Genomic DNA, 17,187 nt, shown 5'->3' on the forward strand with positions numbered 1-17,187 from the left:
CTCTAGACATGAAGCACAGGCACATCAAATTTAAGCCAACATTGCTAGACTAATTAAAATGGAAATGAAAACTGGGAAAAAATGCTTTTAGATAGGAACAGGTTGAGCACACCACAATTTAAAATGTTATGGGTTTTTACTTTTTGTTCCATTATAAGTTACTGAGTACCGACTTACTGGATCAATCTGTTCCAAGGAGACTTTGCCAATGTTCTTCTGGATGCTGTAATCCTGGCCCACGTACGCATGGCTGCAACACAGAACAAGTCAAGAATAAAATATATTAATGTACAATACCTTTTTCACCTTGAAACATTCTATCCATCCATAGTGCTAATCCTAAACACAGTCACTGGGTGATGGTGGTTGTGATGATGACGACAGGAGTGATGGTGGTGATGGTGACGACAGGAGTGATGGTGGTGATGGTGAGGACAGGGGTGATGGTGGTGATTAGTGATTGTGGTTGATGACAAGATTGACAGGGTTAGGGTTGATGACAGGGTTGACTAGTGATGTTAGAAGTGACTATAAAAGTGATGACAGGTGATGGTTGCAGTGAAAACAGGAATGATTGATTATTGTGGTGTTGACAGAAGTGACCAGATGACCAGAGTGATGACGTGAATGACCAGAATATTGACTACTGTGCTAACAAAACGACAGAAATGATTGTGATGAGAGAGCGATTTGTATATTGGGCCATGACAATGGTGATGACATGGTGGTAACTGTGGGGCCAGTAAATGGTGGTGGCGACAATGAGGTGATTACAAGGTCAGGGATAATGGTGATGACGAATGATTGTGGTCAGGGTAAAGCATTTACAAGTGTTAAGGAGTCTTGTTTTTTGCCTGTGATTATTTTTAACATGCTATTACTGGTTTAATGTACATGACACTGGTAAAACTAGTTTTAAAATGTGTCAGAACTTGGACCTTGATGCCTGTCGATTGTTTTTTTGCACACCTGGTGCAATCTTGGTGCCTTGTGACAGACAGGGAGAGAAGATATAGCCTGAGACAAAGCCTTTTCTGCGAGATTGGAATTAAGACAAAATAATCCATATATAAAATATCAGACACCGCAGGATATATAGACATATCAGATTTTGTTTGACTGACACTGCAAAAGAGGATCACTTTTAGCTGTGGAATAGGTCTGCCAGAAGGAAGCGCCTTACATTTACAGGAAATCGGATGGCTGGTGTCTGCTAATATTGCTATGATTTTTCTCCGTGCAACTGTGTTGTACAAATCAGACAACCGCTGGTTCTGTTTGCTTCTCATTTACCCAGCTGTTTGACTGCACATTTAACACTGTGCTCAATGTAGCAAACAGTAAATAAATGTTAAAACAAGATGAATAAAAATATCCCCAAACTCTGTTTACCAGTCAAATGACTTTTGTTCATATAAAGGGAGTATATATGTTATATATAAAGAAATGGTGCCATTTGAGGAAAAACCTATTTTGTTTAAATGGTCTGTGTAGATGATTTGTTAGAAAGTCTTTGAGCCCAAAAATGAAATTTTATTTTTGCAATCTAGCCTTGCTGGACAACATGAACTAAAAAAAAGAAAAAGAAAAAAGAATTAAGTTTCAGTCTCTTGTACTTGGCTATTTTGTTGAATATGAGGAAAACATACAAATGTATTGTGTACTTTTTTCCAAAAGGTCCTCAAACATGGGCTCTGGATTTTTCAGACAGATTTTAGCCCTTTATTCTGGGTAAATCATTTGTTTGGGTGCCAAAATTGAATTCCCAAAATGCACAAAACAGCTGAAAGTGCAAAAGCACAGAGGGGGGGGGGGGGGAGAAGTAAAAAAAAAAAAAAAGACAAAGCAAAGGGCCATTTCACCCCCCCCAAAAACGTTCATATTTGAATTAACTGTCACAAACATGCTAAACGAAAAAAGCTTTTTGAGGCACCCTATATTTTTCAAGACTGCATAGGAGTCCATTTTAAAGCTTGCCACATGACGTACTTGACAGGTCTTGTGAATCAAAACAACAGAAAATGAGCACTCTGAGGTTTCACAAGATTCTTATCTCGCCAAATACTAAATATTTTAGGTAGCAATTTCCCCTTAAAATAAAGAGACAAATGGAGCAGAGACCCAAAAAAAAAAAAGGGACCTCTGAAAGTGACTGTACATCATAATCACTTCCTGAATCCAAATACAAAACAAAGAGTTTTTAAGGGGAGCTTTAGTAATTGACAAAAGATGAAGCAGTAACTAACAATGAAGATCTTGTTCTTTGTACAAAGTGATTTCATCTAGCACACAATAAAACCAGTTATTACTGGAACTATAAATTTGATTACACACACAATTAATTTCCCTCAATTGTTAAAATCCCTGCAATTGTTTATATTCGCGTGCTCCTCCTCAGGCTCCCCCGAGATCGACGTCCATCGGTGCAACCACTGGAACCATTTCTGCTCTTTATTCGCCAGTTGGGACTTCGGCCAAGTTAATCTCCCATATCAACTGCGCGCTATTAAAATTCTGAAGGTAAGCACTATGCTCTAACGCCTCCCCCTTCCCTAAATGTGAAAGCTCAGCAGCGGAATGAAATGCATTATTGAAGCTGCTCCTGTTGCAGCACTGCGGTTCGCTCAATGCTCTCAGTTGCTAGTGCTCAGTGGAGTCGGGATTCGGAGACAGCGGCCAAGCAGAAATGTTGAGATCATGATTAATTTACTACGATTTTGTATTATGTAAGAAATAAAACATGACGGAGCATGCCGTTGAAGGAAAACCTCTCACGATGGAATGGCGTGACTCTGCCTGACGCCAGGAAATACCACACTAAATCCCCAATAAATCTTGAAAATGTCAAATTACTGCTACATTTCTTGTTGCAGAACGTTACTTCATGCTGTCCCATACGTTATAGCAGCTATAAACAGCCATTCTCTCTTTTCTTGCACTTTATGTTATCAAGGCAAAAATACAACCAGCAGGGTACCATGCTTCTGAAAAGTTTTTCATGTCTGATGTCCTAAATTGCAGCTTTACCCCCATTATATAACAGCATAAAATTACAAAGCACAGGCTCCCAAAAACGTAAACAATCGGCGAGAAAATGTCACCATATCAATAATGTAGATCAAATTTGAGAGTCCGCCATACAAGCCTCTGCTCTTTTTGCTGTTCTTACAGAAGTAATAATGTATTGAGTAAATTCATTTGCATGGGATTTTGTCTTGCAGTCAAATCTCCTGTAAGAGCTGCTGAAAATTAATGGACCCCTTCTGGCCAATCAGATTCGAGATTTAAATACTTAAATGTATATCAGAACACAGAAAATGGACAATAGTGTTGGAACACCTGTTTCATCCACAAAGTGGAAAAGTTGGAGGCACACACAATTGCATGCAATATCTTTGGTTGCAGCAGCATACCAATGAAAGATCATGACTGGTCTGCTATAGAGATCTGACCTCAACCCTACTGAACATTTTGGAGATGAATTGAAACGCTGACTGCACCCCAGGCCTCCTCGACCTACATCAGTACCTGACTTTACTAACGTCCTTGTGTCTCAATGAGCACAAATCTCCACACTCCAAAATCTAGTGGAACATCTTCCCAGAAGAGTGGAGGTTATTATAACAGCAAATAAGTATAAAATGCAAACTCAGATGTTCAGAGAACGCTTTACTGGATATGGTGTTTGATGCCATGGGTGCAAAATGGTTATATAAACATTTGTTGTAGAAAAGCAATGTTTACAAGTTGATCAAAACAAGATACTTTGTCAACAAAAACAACAGAATGTAGTTGATTCCTCAATACAGCAAAAGACATTATAACAGTTTAATGCTCAAAACTGATTAGTCAGTAGATGTGCACCATCTTGGTTCAGGTAGCTCCGGCTGTAACATGAACGTTAAGGATACTGCGCTCATTTTAAGCACGCGAGGGAGAAACGAGAGGAATCGTATAGTAATACATTGCATTTAAAGGCACCTTTGAAGGACACCGTACAATTGAGTGATAATCATAAAATCAAGAGAGAAAAAAACTATTTTTTAAATGTCAATTTATCAGAAAACGCTAATTTGTACGAATGAGTTTTAAGACATGATTTAATAGAGAATCTCATAAAAGCGAACTTTCTTGAATGGACTGTGGAAGAGAATTCAAAAGATGAGGAGCAGCTAAACTAAAATGTCCTGCACACCACAGTGACTAAACAAACAAAAGATACAATGAGGGGAAATGAATAAAAAAAAAAACATCTGAGTACGCAAGCTTTGGGATGTAAGTATGTGGCAATTGAGAGAGAGATGAGGATGCAAGATTATGAAGAGCTTAAAAAAGTGAGAAGCAAAATCTTGTACTGTGGTCTGTATTTAACAGGAAGCAGCGTAAATGATAGAGAACAGGAGAGAAATGCACGATGGAGGAGGTTCTAGTAATTACACGGGCAGCTGAGTTCTGAACCAAATGAAGTTTCTGAAAGAGTTTGTGAGGTAACCAAACAGAAGAGAGTTACAATAACCAATGCGTGAGGTAACTAGAGCACGTACAAGAATAGCTTGGAAATGGACGTGAGGATGTTCAGAGGATGTACTTGAGAAAAGATTATAGAATTATCAATAAAAAGTGAGACATTTTAGCACTTTGACAAATTGGATTTACTGCCAATTAGAAGAACCAACGTTCTATCAATATGCGAAGATTGCATGAGAACCAAGATTTCATCTCTTCTAAACAATTTGAAAGAGAGGAGGAAAGAGTACAATCTGGCTTGCAGGTCAAATAGAGCTGGGTGTCGTTCAGGTAGCAATGAAAACTAATGACATATTTCCTAAAAGAATATATAACCAAGTAGTAAGTAAATTATAAATAAAAGAGGGCAGAAAACAGACCCTTGAGGAACACCAGCGGTATCAGAGGAGAAGTATGATCTGAAATTATTGACCAAGAGAGTGTGAAATAAAGCAAGAGCGAGAGAAACACAGAGAGAGAGATTGAAAGAGTAAGATCATAGAAAGCAAGTAAAAGATAGTGAGTTCATGTCAAGTTAGAGAGAGTAGAAGCATGAGAACACAAGAGAGGCAAGAGATCATATAGAAATCCTATATAGAGGCAATGGTAACTCAGTGGTTAAGACACTGGACTTCTGATCAGAAGGTTGTAAATACAAAATGCCATAAATACAGATTGAACGTGCCAGAGATTGTACTGAGCACATGTGAAAATTAATTTGTGTGATGTGTAATTAATTAATTAATGAAGCATTGTAAAGTAACCACGGGCAAATCACTGTATGTAAATATGTGGTTATACAAACCCAATGTGTGTATTATTTCAAAGTCTGTTGTGTGTTATTGCTTACTTTATGTGATGAACCATAAAGCTCCACACACCGCAGCCGATATTTAACTCCACAATAAACGCACTGTTTTTCCAGTCAATCCAATGAAACTGCACATGACAATATCCACCCGCCATTTTTCCATTTCATTTTTCTGGCTCGGGAAAGAGATGAAATTTTTTTTTTCCCCCAAAGCATGTCAGGAAAAGACGTAGTTGACAGCGCAACATAAAACTGAATGACAAATGAGATGCATTTGTCTAAAACAGCACAAGCTTTCTCTGGCAGTGAACAGAAGCTCATGATTCAAATACAAATCTGTTTTTTCGCCAGAATCAAAGCAAACCAAACAAAAAAAATAATAAATCAAGCATGACGGCGTGCAAAAGTATGTATACCCTAAACAAAAAAACGAAAGCAAATCAGCAAACATACAAATTACAATTGACAGTAGACATTTCCATACCCTCCCAGACAACTCAAACGTATGTAAGTAAACAAACATACTAACTATAGAGGAAGGCAAATGTTTCTATATACCCCTTTAGAACAAAGCAGAAAATACAGAAGTCCACTAAAACTTATGTAAAACAAATTTTAAAAGTCAGGCGAGTTCACTGAACCCTTAATACAGTAAATGTTCTGATGGTTGAAATAAAGCTCTCAATCCACCTCATATAAGATCATGCACAATCCCAGGGTTGAGAAACTACTGCATGTAGATATTCTGTGTTATTCACTCTACAGGTTACAATGACAATAACCTTCTTCTGCAAAACCGTCCCTAAACCATCCTAATTGTGTTCAATCAATCAAGAGGTTCAAGAGTTAGCATCTAAACGCACCCCCATCTTTCTACCTGCACCAAATCCCTTTGTCTACTCGAAGCAGGTTTAGGATTTGCATTTAACTGATCTACAGCCGTGGCCAAAAGTCTTGAGAATGACACAAATATCAATGTTCTGCTGTAAAAATCTGCTGCTTTAGTGTTTTTAGATTTTTTTCTTTCTTCCAGATGTTACTATAGTAGACAAAGTATAATTACAAACATTCCATAAGCGTCAAATGATTTTATTGACAATTACATTAAGTTTATGCAAAGAGTATTTTTGCAGTGTTGACCATTTTTTTCCAAGACCTCTGCAATTCGCTCTGGCATGTTGTCAATCAATTTCTGGGTCACATCCTGACTGATGGCATCCCATTCTGGCGTAATCGATGCTTGGAGTTGCTGTGTTTTTGTTTGTCCACCTGCCTCTTGAGGATTTAACACAAGTTCTCAATGGGAGTTTGGTCTGTGGGAGGTCTAAGGAGTTTCCTGGCCATGGACCCAAAATTTCGATGTTCTCGAGCCGCTTACTTAACACTTTTTGCATTATGGCAAGGTGCTCCATCATACAGGATAAGGCATTGTTCATCACCAAACAGTTCTTGGATGGTTGAAAGAAGTTGCTCTCGGACAATGTTTCGTACCATTCTTTATTCATGGCTGTGTTCTTAGGGAAAACTGTGAGTGAGCCCACTCCCATGGCTGAGAAGCAGCCTCACACATTAATGGCCTCAGGATGCTTAACTGTTGGCATGACACGGGACTGATGGTATTTATAATATTTACTGCCTAAATGAAGACATTTCAAGCTCATATTTCTCAAATAAAAAACCGAATGCAGTGCTTTATTTGCTTGACTAGTAGTACTACTATCCATCCTCACAGGACCTGATTGAGGCCGAATTAATTTCGATAGACCCGTATGTAAACTTTTGAATCCACACCTGTACACCCACCCGGTTGTGAGGCTTTTTCTATTGAAACTACCGGACACGTCCTTGCGCCTCTCAGGGTCAAATGAGTGCTCTTATCAGACTAGAGCAATGATGACATACAGCAAAAAAAAATAAATAAATAAATAAATCTCGCAGCTTCAAATCACTGCCTGTGTGTCCCCACAGACGAATTCAATTAAAGCAGCTGAATTCAGGGGAGTGCAGCGGCTTTAATTGGATAACAAATGGAATGCTGCTGGCTGTGATGCCAATCGGGCACGCTGCCACTGTTCCTTTACTCCACAAGAGAGAGGAGAGACACTTTTGTATGGACGCTGTGGAGCGACTGCCCTTTAACAGTCAACTATGTGAAGAAAAGAAAAAAAATGAATGATGTGATTTTTATACAAGATGCAATAGAGGTCATTACTGTTGCAACACTTCTGCTCTAACTCTCGGCTTAAGATCCACTCAGTGTCTATTAGAGCCGTCAGAACAGATTTCAGTGCACAAAAAACACGAAACACGTATCAAAATCAATTTTCAAATACACTATGGACAAAGATTTGTGCACACCTTTTCCCATTCCACATTTAGTCTCCTCCTGCCGTTATAATAACCTCCACTCTTCTGGGAAGATGTTCCACTAGATTTTGAAGCGTATTTGTGGAAATGTGTGTTCATTCAAACACAACAGCTTTAGTACAGTCAGGTAGTGATGTAGGGTGATGAGGCCTGGAGTGCAGTCATCTTTCCAAATTCATCTGAAACAGGTTCAGTCACATCAACCACATGTTCATGGAGCTGGCTTTGTGTAAAGTGGCACTGTCATGCTAGAACAGGTTTGCGTTTCCTTGTTCAAATAAAGAGAAAATGTAATGCTACGATATCCAAAGGCATCCTATACAATTCTATAGAGTGTAAAAAATAGGTCAAAATTAACAACTACGAAGTCAAATATCACACACATAAATCTGGTGTGTTTGCGTCCTGACTGGTTCATTCGGAAGCCTTGATACAGGAACTTGAAGGCCTTTCATCATTGAAAACAATACTGCAAAACGGTCTAGAAGCAGTCATAAAAACACGAAAGTCTCCCAAACAGCTCATCTGTCACGCTGATATTGTCATAAACAAACATTAGCTAGAAGAATGGGTCGAGCAATTCACCCGAATAAATGTCCTCATGTAGTGACAAGCAATAGCAAAGAGAAGAGTTGCAAAAAAATTTTAAATAATAAAAAAGATTTCATACAGCATGAGGATGTCGTCATTTCCATTAAAAGTTTCCATTTTTAATTTTTATGTTCCACATAATTAGGTTCAGAATGAGGTAGAAAACCAATTTAGATGGCATCCAGCTCAATACATTAGAACACAGTAAATGTAATGGCACAGTGATGATAAATAGCAGAGGTATAAGTAAAAAAACCTGAAAAATATTTGATGATCCCAATTACCTGAGGTGGTTCAGCAAAGGCTGGAGTCGCTCGTCAGACTGCACTGCTGGTAAAGAGCGAGCCGTCAGCTGCAAACACACAAACACACACACACACACACACACACACACACACACACACACACACACAAACACACAGTGGAATCGATGAGACAAACGTTAAGGTCATTTTAATAAGAAATATACGGTAATAATATGAAAAATGAGTAAAGCGATTCATCTTCGTGTTGAAAAACTGTTTTAGTGCAATCTACCATAATTCATTTATGCTTCCAGATCTGCAAACATCTCCACTGCAACATGCTTTTATTTACTTTATTACTCCTTTTTTAAAAATGTATTTATTTATTTATTTATTTTTTATCAAATGTGGATCTTTTGGACTATTTACCCAAACGATATTGGAAATATTGGACCACGGCCTGTAGAGACCGCAAGGCAAAACATCAACGCCTCAATGTTTGTCTTTTGTTAGGAACTATCTAGCAGGATAACGAGTTCTCAGTTTTCTTCAAAATAGAGATTCTGTATAGTCTATGCAATACATTTAACAGGCAAATACGTCTATATGTTGAGTAATCGAAAGCAAATTTAGTGATTTGATTATTTAAAAGTAAACGGTGTTACTCTGTTTACTGCTACGTGTTGATTTGATACAATCTGCTGAACTCGCAGGTGGAAGAGATCGGCCTGAGAGGATGAGAAACTTGTGTATCAGTTGAAATTGTTTGAAACCCTGTGTATCCCCCCTGCCCCGCTGCACAAAGCTCAAAAGACCAGAAATTACATTCTTTATCGTTATAATAGCTCTATTTCTACATCACTATATTACAACCAAAGCATTTGAAGGCAGCATTATACTACTTATCCTGTCAAACTCTTGATTCTGATTGGACAGCATTACAAGATTGATCGCCAAAAGTATTGGGACACCCGACTTCTCCATCCATATGTGGATCTTCCCCAAACTCTTACCACAAAGTTAAAGGAATGCAATTCTCTCGGATGTCTTTTTGATGCGGAAACATTCAACGAAAGCGTTAAATGTAACTATAAAAGGATAAAAGTACGTGTGACTCCTAAATTGTTAAAAAGCCGTATAATAGGAGAAATAAAACCCTTTTAGACACGCACAAGAAAACGTCCTGCTGTTTATCTTTTCTCAAAAGCATGCGCCGTCAATGTTTTCTTCCTCACTCGTGTCGAAATTTAAAAAGTGACTACGCCGTCTTCATGAACTGTCACACACATGAATCTAGTAGCTCACTCTAACTTCAGCTCATAAATATGACAACATTCATAAACTCTGCCGCAGAAGGCTCTGCGGTACATCTGTTAACTGAAGCGAGACGAAGTCAGCGATGAAGAGACGTGTTTGATAAACACGAGCAAAACTACTGAGGAAGCAGCAGATTGCAGCGTAGGCAGCAACATCTCCATTCGAACAAATATGGGGTTCTTGAGATCATAAAAACCAGTTTGTCCGAATAGATTAATTTCCGTTCCCACACACAGGTTCAACAAGGTGCGCTGTAAAAGTAAGAAAAACGAATTTGGCACATACATAAATACAGTGGTGCTTAAAAGTTGCATCTTCAAAAATGAACCGTTCACCCTGGAGGGTCACATCCAGTACTTTTGTTATTTGCGGATGAGGATTATGGTTTTTCCTCAATAAATAAACTAAACTCATATTTTGCTTAATTGGGTTCTAATTTTTCGACTTTTAGAACTTGAGGGAAAATCTGATGTTTTAGGTCAGCTTTACACAGATAATGTGGTGATCAAGAATGAATAAGATGTTCTTTATAAGTGTAAGTTTGTCCCTGATGAGGGCGCCGGTGGCGACTGTGGCAAGGAAAAACTCCCCGAGACGGCATAAGGAAGAAACCTTGAGAGGAGACTCGAGAGGGAACCCATCTTCATCTGGGTTGCACCGAATGCCCATTTATTACAGATAAACGATGTTGCAGTGATAGTGATCAGAAGCAAACTGTAGTCCTGAGTCAATGTAGCAGACTGTTGACATTAACTACAGTCCAAATCCATCCTCAAAGCTCCCGTTCTTACTCAGGAATTTCATGGAACCACCCAAGGTGTTGATAAGAAACCATCCCCAGTGGCCTCCAACCGAAGAGAAAACTATCCAGAGGCAGGCCTGGACAAAGTGTGAAGATCCGAGGAGGGAAAAGGGGCATGTTACTCAAGAAGTAGAGACAATTCTATGTTGACGAACTCAAAGCATGTTTACTTTTTTTTCTCTTTAATCCAATCTATTACAAAGTGAACATGCATGCTTTGTTCACAGGGCTCCGTCCTGCTACAAGAGGTTTGGGTCTCCTAGTTCAAGTGACGCAAGAATGTAATGCTACCACATCCAAAGAAGTCCTAAACAATTTTGTCCCAATACTTTTGTCCATATTGTGCAGCTGCTGTTTCTCAAAACACGATCCCCCTCGCTGACCAATCAGAATCGAGAGCTCGACAGCAGGTGTAGTACAATTCTGCCTTTAAATGCTTTCGTAATAATAGTTACAGAAGTAATGAAAAAGGCAGGTGTCCCAATATTTTGGTCCCTATAATGTGCATGTTCATATTTTCAATTATCTGATTCTTGCAGCAACCTAATATTCAGTTCACATCATTTGAGATTATTGTGTCCAAACATGCGATACTGTTTAACTGCTAATGGTAGTCTGATAATTGTCATTTGTGAGTATTTTTCTCTCTATTTTTCTTTCTTCATTTTTTTTTTTTTTTATCTTCTCTCCTCTCTTAGAAATGGCTTGAAATGTTATATACTTATGTGCTTATACTGTACTGGGCGGACATATATTTTTAAAGTCCTTATAATCCAACCCAAAAAAAAAAGTTTGTAGATTTGGTTAATTAATAAAATGTAATAAAACATGATGGATCAATAAACAATGCTAAAATACAAGTGCTATTATTCTGATGATTATTATAAAAATTGTCATTATACTGCAGCATAATATAAAAGCCAATATTCAAATACAAACAATTTTCTAATATTTATTTATTCATATATTCATATACATCATTCGAATCTGTTCTATAATCAATTTCAATTTTACTTAAAAAAAAAAAAAAAAAAAAAAAAAGACGTCGTATAGCATTGTTTCTAAAGTACGAAACACCACTCCGGCTCATTAACTGGAAGAGAAGGTCTGTTTATAGCTGCCATAACGCAAGTGATAACAGGAACTCGCTTGATTAATGGATGTTCCACAGCATTAAACGTCACTAGAAATGCATAAAAAAAAAAAATCATTGCCAAACCACAGCGTGTCCCATAACAGCACAGTCTGTCGTGTTATATTCCTTTTATATTCTACTGTAAAACTAATATATCTAATCCTACATGATAATAAATTGAAACGTACTCCGCTTAGTACAGTTTGTAAGCGAGGTCTTGTTTTGTTGCACACTGAAAAAGAAAAATTCCTCCAGCACACAAAGCTCAAGGAAACAATATGAGTCACTGTCATTCAGCCAAATGGGAGCAGCAAACATTTCCATGCAAGGTCTCCTGTCGGGCCAACACAGACAGCAGCGCGGAGTCAGCCGGGGTAACCCACACACACACACACACACACACACCGTTCATAACGGCTCGCTAACAGTCCGGAGGGACGCAGAATCATTACTTCACTGCTGCCATGTTGGTGATCCAGATAATTGGTGAAAAAATAGGAGTCAGATAGAGAAAAGTGCAGCAGAGAGCACAGGGCTCCAGGGAGACAGATGAGGTACAGGGAATATTCTCTGAATTCAGGCCGTCTGTATTCCCTACTGAATAAAACTCATACCTGATGAGACACCGACTGATCCGACTTACATGTGACTTTTACTACTGATGCGCAATTAATACGAGAACAATTTTTTTTAATACAAAAAAACTAAAATACAATTAGGGGGTGGGGGGTGTAAATGAAGCTTTGAAACAAATAATCCCACCAAGGAAGGTCAGATATTACATTTTACTCATATCAGGTGATCAGAATATACAACATCGATGTAAGTAGAATATACACTGACCAGGCATAATATTATGACATTATAACATTATGAATGGATAAATAAGTACCATTGATCATCTTTTCATCATGGCACCTGTTAGTGGGTGGGATATTATTAGGCAGCAAACAAACATTTGGTTCTCAAAGTTGACGTGTTGGAAGCAGAAAAAATAGGCGAGCGTTAGGATTTGAGGGAGTTGGACGAGGGCCGAATTGTGATGTCTAGACGAATGGGTCAGAGCATCTCCAAAACTACAGCTCATGTGGCATGTTCGTGGTCTGCAGTGGTCAGTATCTATCAAAAGTGGTCCAAGGAAGGAACAGTGGTAAACCAGTGACAGGGTAATGGGTGGCCGAGGCTCATTGATGCACGTAGGCGCGAACACCGGCCCGTGTGGTCCGATCCAACAGAGTGGGACCAACACAATTTCAGGCAGGTGGTCCTAATGTCATGCCTGATCAGTGTATGAATGGAAGATCATTATGCAGGTTTGTGGAGACCTTGAGCTAAGTAAAGTAGAGCAGAACGCCATCACACTGTGCATACTACAGCTTGTAGTTGACATGATAGCAAGCTACTAGCCTGTGTAGATTCTTGAGCTATAAATGTTCGATGAGTTTTTGTTGATATGGCAAACACGATTCGGAGCTTTGTTAGAGGAGAAGCTTTTATTGGAGCTTTATGTGCCTGATTAGCCTGGCAATACAATTTTACTGGTTCGTTTAAATTTTCTAGTTCTGTCATCGTTCAACAGCCTTATTATACAATTTATTGCACTGTCAATGCAGTACTTTTAGAGTATTATCATTCAGAATCTGTGCAGAGGGATGGAGGGAGAAGCATGGGGAGGGAGATGAGTGCCTGGCTGAAGATGAATGGAATTCAAGAAAAAAAATGATGCAGATGGTTTTGTGTTGAAAACTGAGAATGGAGCAGCATTATAATGGCATAACTAATGACTAAATGCAATTTGCTGACAGGATGGTCCGTAAAGAAAGTAGAAGGTTGGTGAAGCTTGGATGAAAGATATGGCATGCGAGACAAAGCATGTTTCTGTATTCCATTTACAAGTTCAACCAGTGATAATACTGGCAAGGAGTTATTCACAGACCAGACATAACCTCATGGCCACTGATCAGGCATAACATTATGACCACCTGCCTAATATTATATTGGTCCACCTTTTGCTGCCAAAACAGTCCTGACCCATCCAGCATTAACATCTTTATCATCTTCAGCAGTTTAAGCTACAGGAGCTCGCCTGTTGGATAGGACCACATGGATCAGCCTTCGCTGCCCACGTTTCTCACTGATCCTTGGCCACCCATGACCCTGTCACCGGTTCACCACTGTTCCTTCCCTGGACCAGTTTTAAAAAGATACTGACCTCTGCAGAGCAGGAAAATCCCACAAGAGCTGCGGTTTTGGAGATGCTCCAACCCAGTCGTCTAGTAATCACAATTTTTGTGATCACAAAATTGTCAAATTTGTATTTAAAGCATGGACGTCAACTTGCCATTTGCTAAATACAAAAACACGTACATAATTTGCTTCACCTTTCATACTCAAAACAAAAAAGTAACAACCCAACATGAGTGGGTCATTTATTAGATATCAATCAGTGTTTGACTTATTATTATTATTATTATTATAAAATAATTATTATTAATAGAATGGTGTGCTAAGAGTAACTTTTCACATAAAGTTGATTGAGCAAAATTCTTGTGACAAAAAATGATAATAGGAACATTATAGCCATAATAAATCATAGTATTGGATACTTGAGAACATTTGAAGGCAAATACTTTTGCACTTTTAATCAAGTGAACGTTTTAAAGGAGCACTTTTAGTTTTGCTGGAGAAACATTTTACCTACTGTATTTCCAAGTACATGCTTCGTGTACTTCGTCCACCAGTGGTGTTTTATTAGTTCTTATGAAGGGTACATGGTGCTTGCAAAACTTAAAAAAATATATATATATTTTATGATAACTTTTACCTTAAGAAATAGAAGTTGGTCCTCTAGGACAGAGGTGCTACATAAAAAGAAACAATTGAAAACACAAAAGTAGCATACGGGCCTATACATAGGACGATAATTCATTTTACAGGGTTGTTATTTTGTATTTTTTTGCAAGACAGCATTAATAAAACACTGAAGCCAAATGTATTGTTCATATAAAGATTTATGAGTTGCTGTTTATTGCCTGGAGTGGATCCTGATATTTCGGCATAGAAAGACAATTCAGACACTTACTGCTTTTATCAAACTGTCCCTTCCTTCTGCCTCGAACACACACGAACACACTCGAAGCAAAATTAAATACAAATAAAAATCCCTGATGCAAACAATACAAGAATCTTGAAATGATTATATACAAATTTTCATCCCTTATTTGCATACTTATCAATTTAATGACATACTTAATTACTTCTAAAGTGTGTTTTCCCCTCCACAGCAATTCACCTGATCATAAAGTCACAGGGAACAATATGATTCCATCACACACACACACACACACTCCTTTATCTACTAGGTTTCTCTAGGGGTTAAAAACAAAGGCTTAAAAGATAAAAGATTCCCAGAAAAAGAAGACTCGTCTGCGTCATGGGAATATCGATTAATAGATTGTCATCAGGCTGCTTTTCAGCATCATGAACTCTTTTGTGTCGCAGATCTCCCGGTAAAGTAACGAACACAAAAGCGTCCGTTTTTTGGAGCTGAAACTGATCAATGCTGCGAGAAGAAACGACCGCTTTCTATCCTAGGCAGCTTTCTGTTCCTCGTAATTAAACAATCTCTATTGTCTTTGGATGGGCAATTACAGGGCGAATGGGAAAAGCGTCTTAATATGGTAACGTGCTCGGAATTTTAAGCACCTAAAATAAGAGGCTCACTTGTGCGTTTGCCTTTTTCGGGGGGAACTTGTAAATATGTCATTCAGGAAACGGCATGTCAGAGTGCAAGAACAAATCAACCACTTAAGTCAAGATACTGAACGACGCGGTTTTCTAGTTGTTAATCAGCTTGTGTTTTCGGAAATGGTTTAAAAGAACGGATGTGTCTGAGAAGCAGGCTGGAATATGAAGAGGCAGTGCCTCCATTAGGAAACAGAAAGAACTACACACAGCAACACAAGTTTACAGTGCGCACTGTTCCTTCAGTAGAAACTTTTAGGATGTTTTATCAAAGATGTTGAAAGCTGTTCAATTAAAAAAAAGAAAAGAAAAGAAAACCCTCCTCAAGATGTGAGCACACTGGTTAGCAAGACTGCATTTGGAAACGCTGCTCATTAAATAAAAGCCCTGCCAAACCGCCATCGCTTATTTGAAAGCTGGAAACAGCAAACAGCAGAATATATCCCCAAAAAAACTAAAGGGGAAAAAAAAGTTAATGAGTGCTTCCAGCCAGATGGTGATTCAAGTGCAGTGCAACATAAGCCATTCTAGAGAGCGGTACTCATCAGGAACCTGAACTCTCCAGCCATCCATCGACATCCTGCCAGGGGAGTGTGCACAATACGGGAATGCTACTCCAGCTAATTGGCATTAGTGTGGTTCACTGGAAGCGAGCGCATTTCTCCGAGGAGCACTCTGTCCCCGAGATGTAGCTTGTTAACACTTATGCCAACTTGGAAAGTAATGCAGGTCTCTAGAAAGTCGCTCGTGCTCGAGGGAATAGAGGGACGTGTGAATGACATTAACCCGACAGTGTGGATGATGAAATTTTTACCATTAACCAGATGTCTGAACGGTTCATGAACGTTTACTGTAGTCGCTAATGCTGCACACTGTACAAGATAAGTCAGCATTTTGAAGGGGTTCTACTAAAAAAAAGGAAAAGTTTGAAAATACTGGACAGCTAAAGGCACTAAACTATTGACCATTTTAAATCTCTCAAGTGCTCTGTCGTGGGTGGAAGGTGAAGGGGACAGGAGGGGAATGGAAAAGAGAAAGAGAAAGAAAATGCAAACCGGAGAGAGGAAAAAGAGATAACATAGGATAGAATAAGAAGATAGTTAAAGGGGGGGGTGGATTTCATAGGTAAGTGCTACACAAAAAAGAGCAGAAAAGGGAGGGGAAATAAGAAAGGTGGAAGGAAGAAAAGAGAAAAGAAAAGGAAAAAAGATAGAAATCAAGCTTTTCTAGTTGTTGGGGCGGTAATTGCTAACATTTTTCTAGATGTCAAGAACAAAAAAACCCTGAATTTTTCAAAAAGTTCTGAATTGATGCACTCAGTCGAAAGATACAAACTACAGGTACAATAGCAATGTATTTATATATATTTATATTAAATAATTTTAGTAAAGGCAGTTATCTGGGTGATCAATTAATCAAATCGATATCTCTATTCGCATATATTTCATCAATCTGGCAGCTGAAAGCTTTAAACTCGTAATGCAGTCGATTGTTTTACTGAAGCGCAACACAAATGAGAAAATTGCTAATCTGGAATTAGTGTGGTCAAGACACGGTAGAATGGGTATATGGTTGGGGTGGTTTAAAAAATGCCCACAACACTGCAGGCTGCATTTGCATTAGTCTAAAAAGAGCACTATATGGTCAGACACAGCGCTAGAAGTTGTTC

General features: G+C 38.6%; 2 protein-coding genes across 3 annotated transcripts in view; one reads left to right on the forward strand and one right to left on the reverse strand.

The window, feature by feature from the left end:
* Positions 1–17,187, forward strand: part of khdrbs2 (KH domain containing, RNA binding, signal transduction associated 2) — a 243,009-nt gene that overhangs the window by 208,406 nt on the left and 17,416 nt on the right. The window lies entirely within an intron of this gene.
* prim2 (DNA primase subunit 2) overlaps positions 1–17,187 on the reverse strand; it is an 80,422-nt gene that overhangs the window by 34,730 nt on the left and 28,505 nt on the right. For both annotated transcript variants that reach the window (XM_083538510.1, XM_083538511.1), the window contains exons 8-9: positions 8,560–8,627; positions 178–250 (exon numbers count right to left, since the gene is read on the reverse strand). In XM_083538510.1, the coding sequence (XP_083394636.1) occupies positions 178–250; positions 8,560–8,627 (141 nt within the window). The remainder of the gene's footprint in view (positions 1–177; positions 251–8,559; positions 8,628–17,187) is intronic.

Source organism: Silurus aristotelis (assembly GCF_946808225.1).
Source record: "Silurus aristotelis genome assembly, chromosome: 4".
NCBI lineage: Eukaryota > Metazoa > Chordata > Actinopteri > Siluriformes > Siluridae > Silurus > Silurus aristotelis.